Source organism: Leptidea sinapis, chromosome Z, assembly GCF_905404315.1.
Source record: "Leptidea sinapis chromosome Z, ilLepSina1.1, whole genome shotgun sequence".
NCBI classification, from domain to species: Eukaryota; Metazoa; Arthropoda; class Insecta; order Lepidoptera; family Pieridae; genus Leptidea; species Leptidea sinapis.
Window position 1 is genome coordinate 5,761,414 of NC_066312.1, and position 6,915 is coordinate 5,768,328.

The window sequence follows — 6,915 nt, forward strand, 5'->3', positions numbered from 1 at the left end:
ACAGGGCGATCAGAGCGACCAACCTTGTGCTACTCTACCAGTCCACTCAGAAAGTTTTGATGTATGAATCGCTGGCTAATTGAAATTATTTCAAAATATGTGATTATTGACGATTAAATATAGCATCATTCGAATTTGAAATATCTCCATATTTTTGAATAATGGGTCTGCGTCGGGAAGATTTTCGTGCGGCGATGTTTCATGATTTCAAATGTGGCCTTAAACCAGACGAGTAATTATGATCGACTAAATTATTTTAGCGATTATGGATGAAGGCCGTTCTAAAGCAACCATCTACCATTAACAAACGAATTCGTCCTTACACGGCTGTTACCGAAGATAATGTTAGCTAAGCTAAGCGAGCTAACATTGAAATAGTTAATTCAAGAAAACAAATTGTATACGAAGAAATTCAGCATATAGTGCAGATTGGTGGCGAAGCATTCACAAGATTTTACACGAGCACCTTTGCGTGAGAAGGATAGTATCGCGCTAAACAGGTTTAGACGCATGAACTTTGTAAAGAGGCTGGTGGAGGGTACTTTGAAAATATTTAATACAATTATTTCTTCCATATAAGATGATATTTTAGTTTCTCATAACTTTCTGAGTTTCGATTTGTTTTTCGGCTTGCATTGCATCTTTTTTTTCTTTTTTTGTAATAATATTTTATAATGTAATTTTCTTTTTAATTTATTCATTAGATTAATTTCTAAACATTTTCATGAAGAAAATAGCTTAATAACATTTAACTAATTCATTCCTTTCTTTGAAGTGCAACCTTTTTAATGTAGTAAACAGACATTTTATTTTATTTTGTTCTGACATTCGTTAATTTGTTCTCGGTTTTTGTTTTTCGTTTCCATTATTAGGATAGGCAAAGGGTTCGAGCCCATACAGCCATATTTGTTAATATTCAATAACGTCATATTGATGTGCTAATAATAATATAACCTTAAATTTCTTATTATCAATTATTTTATTAATGAGTGAAAATTTTAAAATGTGCGAATGGACAATGAACTGAATTATAAATAGAATATATTATAATGGAAATAATAATCAGTAAAAGAACTTGGCGTAATCCCAGGAACATTTTACTCTATCATCAATAAATAAGAATAAAAGAGAAAATCTAGAACCAAGAAGTTAAAATCGAAAACCGCCCGTTATTTTGCAAATGTATAAAGAAAGGTAAACTCGTTCCCAAACGAGCTAGCTCAAAAAAAGATCATTCAATATAAAAAATAAAGCGAAATTATTCTGTTTAAACTGTTCAGCAACTTTCCTTTACTGGACTTGATATAAATTATTCGCAATATTAATGGCTATAACATAGAACATATTGCTGCGGACGTAATAAATATTATTGTGACTGCAACATTTTTGTAACAAAGGCATTTATTTGTGAAATGCTACCGAATATTTTTTCCATACTAATCTTAATAGAAAGTTTTCGGATATCGGGTATAGGAATACGTAGATGTATTTCTCAGGATAAGTATCTATAAAAATTTTTACCTTATATCTTAATAAAAAACTGAAAATTAACGATATTTTTACCTTTTTTTTCGTATGGGTCTATCATAAAGCATCTGGAAGAGTAGCTCCAAGGAAGAATAGAATAATTTATTGAAAAATTGGATCAAAAATGTTTTTTCCAACGAATTATTATTCAGTCGTTTTTCCTAATAAGTGTGCCTGAATTTTTCTATTACTCTCTTTTCGTATTATATTTAAATAAATTTAATTGTTATAGTGTTTAAACGTGTGTTGAACAAACCAGAGCACGTTTTCGGAGATCAGAAAGCCTACCATCAACATTGAATAAGCGATTCAATTCCGATGCAGTTTAGTTTAGGTACCTAAACTGAATCGCTATGATTCGTGCCAGGCACTACGCCTATAACTGAATGGCGTTTTGATTGCTTATGGAAGAATGAACGAAAGAAATTTGTCTGTGGTCCGCGGTGTGAGAAAGAGATGACGCTATTGTCATTGACAGTTGACAGACTTATCTCTCTCTCTTTCGAACCACATGCGTTGAGTTTCGAAATCTATAATGATGCGGTTTTTTGGCGCAGAAATTACTACAATTACATTTTAAAATTGCGCTCTATAGCGCTATTATATAATAGTAATATATATTTATATAGTTCTTTGAATTACAGTTTTAAAGTTTGCTTAGCTGTTTTCGTAAAAATAAACTGAATTAAACTAATTATGAAGGCACCTCCATTCATGTTTGATTTGCACAGAGAACATTTTTTTAATTCGTTCTTGCGAGTAGGCTATAATAGCCAGGGACCTTACTGCCTTTTCACAGTATTTTCTTTCGCAAAAAAGTCCAAATAAAGTTTCCACTTTTTATTAAAAGTTATTAACAACACGCATAACTTACCTTTAAGACAGAAGCAACCTTTTTTTGAAACCCTCACTTTGACACATAAGTTTAGGTTGAAAAATTACCTCATGGTACGAAGGAATGAACGAAGTAAGACAGTTTGCGATTCAATTTCCGACTTGATATGACGTCAACCTAAATTGGATAGCTCACATGACGTCGTGATATGAAATAGCAAAGCAGTTCATTTTAGGTCGACAATTGAATCGCATTAACAGTTCATGGTAGGCCGTTTGCGTATCGTAGGTAGCAGAACCTATATTAACCCCTCAGTCATAAAATACTCTTATACCAAAATTCATCCAATTTTATTTTTTTAAATTCATATTGCCAAAATTTTTCATAGTTGACCAAAGAGCACTTGTTGACTAGATATAGAATATACACGCAGGGTAAATATTGAGATATCAAAATATATTTAATGGACCTCTGATCTACGTCTTGATTACGTGCCGGCAGTCGTAAATGAGGGTCTTCGCTTTCACCGTCGAACGTGGTATGGAAAATTTGAGGAATGTTAGTCCCACATAAAGGATGGCTGGTATAAGAAAAATCATTTGTTGCCTAAAAGTTCAGCTTATACAAGTAATCGAAGACGGCCGCCGTGTTTAATTCTAATTTCAAACAATATGGATATCTGTTCTAAGGAACTCGGGGTGGCAGATATTGAATGTGAGAACATTTTGGTAAACCAGGATTGTTGTGGTAGTAGAGATATTTAATTTAAGTATATAAGCCAAGTTGGCAAATGTGAAATATTATCATTGCAGCTATATGGCTGTCATTTCCAATTTTCTAGAAAATAAGAGAACAGATTTGGGACCGTTTTTTAATTCCAAGATGGTCACTGGGCAATATAATAATTTGGAAAAAGACTTCACTTATTCAAATAGTTTTGTGATTGCAGGATCTTGAACCATGTTGTTTCTGGCAAGAAGAGCTGTTGGTGGTGGTTGGTTTTCTTAAGAGGTACAATACCTACTTACCTTCAGCGTAAGATTTGCTTCCCTTCTGATGATGGTAATGTGATGCCACTGTGTATCATTCAGATGTATACTTTTTGGTGATGACAGCTCACTCTCCCCTGCACCCAAGTTGATATGGAGCTTGAGTCTTCCACTCTCCAAACGAATCTGATAAAACATATGCTCATTAATTATCATAATATATTAAATCCAAAATGTTTTAAGTTGATATTAGCCAAGCTGTTATTGATGATGAAATTGTTTGCAGCTAATCAAGGCTAATACATACTAATTAATATAAAAATTAGCTAACATTTTTAATATATTTTTATAACTGAAGCGTATCATTTCAAATAAGTGGGTAATCTTAGTGTTTAATAAGTGATTTCAAATCCTATTTTTAATTAATTATTTTAATTACAATTAGAATTTACACAATTATCTTTAATGCATCACAGGTTTTGGATTTTTATGAAGTAAATATAACATTTAAATGTTGGAAGATATTTTAATTCCACCATTTGATACTATATAATAATTGATTATATGATAAGATTACCAGAGATAAACTTAAACTATATTTAACTGATTTAAGGTAATGTCAGTAGAACCCTTACAACTTTATTTTGTAATAATTAATATATTTCATGAAACATAATAAAGTATTTTTTTTTATATAAATAGGATATTAATTAGACATAGTATATTACATACTTAGACAATTAAAATATATACATGCATGTGCAGTTACTGTAAGAATATTATTATAGATGAAATTTGAAACAAATTTAATTTCAGAATAAATAAAAAAAAATAGCTTACCATGCAATAGTCCGTTTTTCCAGCCGCAAGCAGCAACAGAGCATCAGATAAATGGGTTCTAAATCTAAAACTTATATCTGTCACCCCTTTAGCCTCTTGTAGGGGATATGAAATATAACTGGCGCCGTAAAAGGAAGCTACAAACAATATATCATGAGAGTCTACCAATATAATCGTTATACTTATTATTCTTTTCATGTGAAATTAAAAAAACAACATTGCTTACCTTTATCGTAAGCATCTACTAGAGTAGAAACACAACACAAAATAAGTAGAAACTTCATATTTGCGGTGTAAAATTATAACAAAAACATCGGTTATTTAAAACATTACACAACAAAATTAAATCTGTACACAAATTATTTATACACTCTCCTTTTAAAAATATACAGCTTCATCTTCGAAGTTTAAGAGGTTCTCCAGTAGTTACGTACAATGAAAGGTTGATGATTATTATTATGAATTTATGAACGAGATTTCAGTAGTGCACAAAACAAACTTTTCTGATTGTTTATGACAAAGCGATGCAAAAGTTTTTAGTGAAGTTTATATTTGGAACACATGTATTGCCGACACAAATCGACGAATAAGAATGAATAATGATAACATCAAACTTCATAGCTCAGACCTCAGAGCATACTGTAAGTAATAAGTATGAAGCTATGAACTGTGAAGTTAGTTCTGTCATGGTTCTGACTTTTGAGTAGTGGCTGATTATGTTTTTTTAAAAATAGCTTGATCTCTGTGACAGCTGTCAGTAACATCACGCCTATGAACATAGACTGATTCAGTCTACGCCTATGAAGTTCTGAATTTCATAATATTTTTTTTTTCTTATTCTTCTACAGACAATACCTGTGAATGTCATACTGTTTTTTGTTGTGTTTAAATTCTCTTTGGGCATGCCGGTCTAATTATATAGTGATGGGCGATGAATCATCGTGACCACAGACTGTTACTAAAAAATACTACTACTACTGCTAGAAATACTAAAACTATCGATATTTAAAAAAACTTCATTTTACATTATTGTATCGTTTAATTTTATTGTATATATTAATATCATAACATTATTTAGATTTGTACATACTTGATTTAAAATAAAAATAATAAGCGGCGGAATTGTCGTGAACCAACGCCGGCGGGACTCTATTTTTTATATTAACATTTGTAATATATTTTTATAAATATGTTATATATATAAATGAAGTAAATAAGACGAAATTATAATAAAGAGAAAAAAAAATAATATAAAAAAATCCAATTTGTCACACACTCATGTAACATTCCATCCATCAACGGCTCATCCTTGGGTTTTGGGAGAATACACGCCGCGTTTATCTCAAAGGTAGTGTTACAAGGCCATAAACTAAAACAAAAGACAGGCCGCCATTTTGTTTGATATGAACCTCCATTTTCCTCTGTACGATTGCCGACGCCTTGTATAAGCTACGTGTTTTCGTTCTTATTACTTTTTTTGTTACTATTGCGTTTAATTTCTTGAGCTTTGTTATTATTGTAGTTTCTTGTTGAAAGAATGCCAAAAAGAACGAAGAAATCTTTTTTGAACAGTCAAAGTCGGGAGTTTGTGATTCGCTTTTAATTAATAATAAGTTTATATTGTATAAGTATTCATTGTAAATAATTTAACTTAAGAGATTAAATGTGTTTTATATTAAAATAATCATTTATATTTAGTAACGTTTAAAATTAAATTAAACCCTAATTATATGTTAACATCGATCATTTCTATCGACTTTTTTTATATCCTGACAACCATAGGAATGTCAGTTTTACATATGTCGCATTGCAACCACTACAGTGTAATAACTGGTAAATACAAAATCAATACTAAAACTTCATGAAATCCTGTATCTCCCATACTATTATGTATCTGCTATTGTGACAAAAATGTACATTTAGTACATTTTTGTTTCGATATTATAGATGTTTTGTGAATGAGTATTTTTAGTAGTAATTCGTTACTAACTAACGCCATACGCGATTCTTTGCTTACAAAATTAGTGACGTGAAGTAGCAAAGCATTTTTTTTTTACTACACGGTTGAATTAACATGCCACTCGGCTGAAATGGCGTGCAAGGGAAGTAAGGTGCATAGTTTTATGTTTGATATATATTTTATTTATCAAAAACATTTTCAAGTTAAAGAAAGACACTTTTTTAGGGATGTTTAAATAATCCAAGTTACGGCCGTTTTCAATAACCTATCTATCCTTAGTTTAACTTAGTAGAGTTAGACAAATCTAGCCTTTTACGCTTACTTACATTTCAATAACATATAGACATATATTGACATATCATTGGACTATAATTATATTGGACATAACTATGGATAGATAAGAACTTGTCATTCAACGGTAATAGCAATGAATCCGTAACAAGAGATACGTTATTGAAAACGGCCGCTACTCATCACCACCTAGATAGGCTTATAGTAGAAACAAAATAGCTCAAAAAAACCGTAATAACGTAAAATTGATAAAGATACTTTATTTATTAATAAGAAACGGTGTATCCAATTACATTGTATTAATTTGAATACTTAGGTGGAGATTACTCAGATGCTCAAGTTCATGTGTTAGAAAAATAAATTGAACTTAATTCTATCGAATTATTTCTATAATATTATATCTAAATTTATTAATTTATTTTTATTTTTTTAGTTCTATTTATTGGTTGGTATGATTTTTTATTTTCACGAAT

General features: G+C 30.6%; 1 protein-coding gene across 1 annotated transcript in view; it reads right to left on the reverse strand.

Moving 5' to 3' along the window:
- LOC126978654 (chondroitin sulfate proteoglycan 4) overlaps positions 1 to 4,759 on the reverse strand; it is a 93,256-nt gene extending 88,497 nt beyond the window's left edge. The window contains exons 1-3 of the mRNA XM_050827639.1: positions 4,418 to 4,759; positions 4,192 to 4,328; positions 3,391 to 3,537 (exon numbers count right to left, since the gene is read on the reverse strand). Coding sequence (XP_050683596.1) covers positions 3,391 to 3,537; positions 4,192 to 4,328; positions 4,418 to 4,475 — 342 coding nt within the window. The 5' untranslated portion in view covers positions 4,476 to 4,759. The remainder of the gene's footprint in view (positions 1 to 3,390; positions 3,538 to 4,191; positions 4,329 to 4,417) is intronic.
- Positions 4,760 to 6,915: the final 2,156 nt, after the last annotated feature.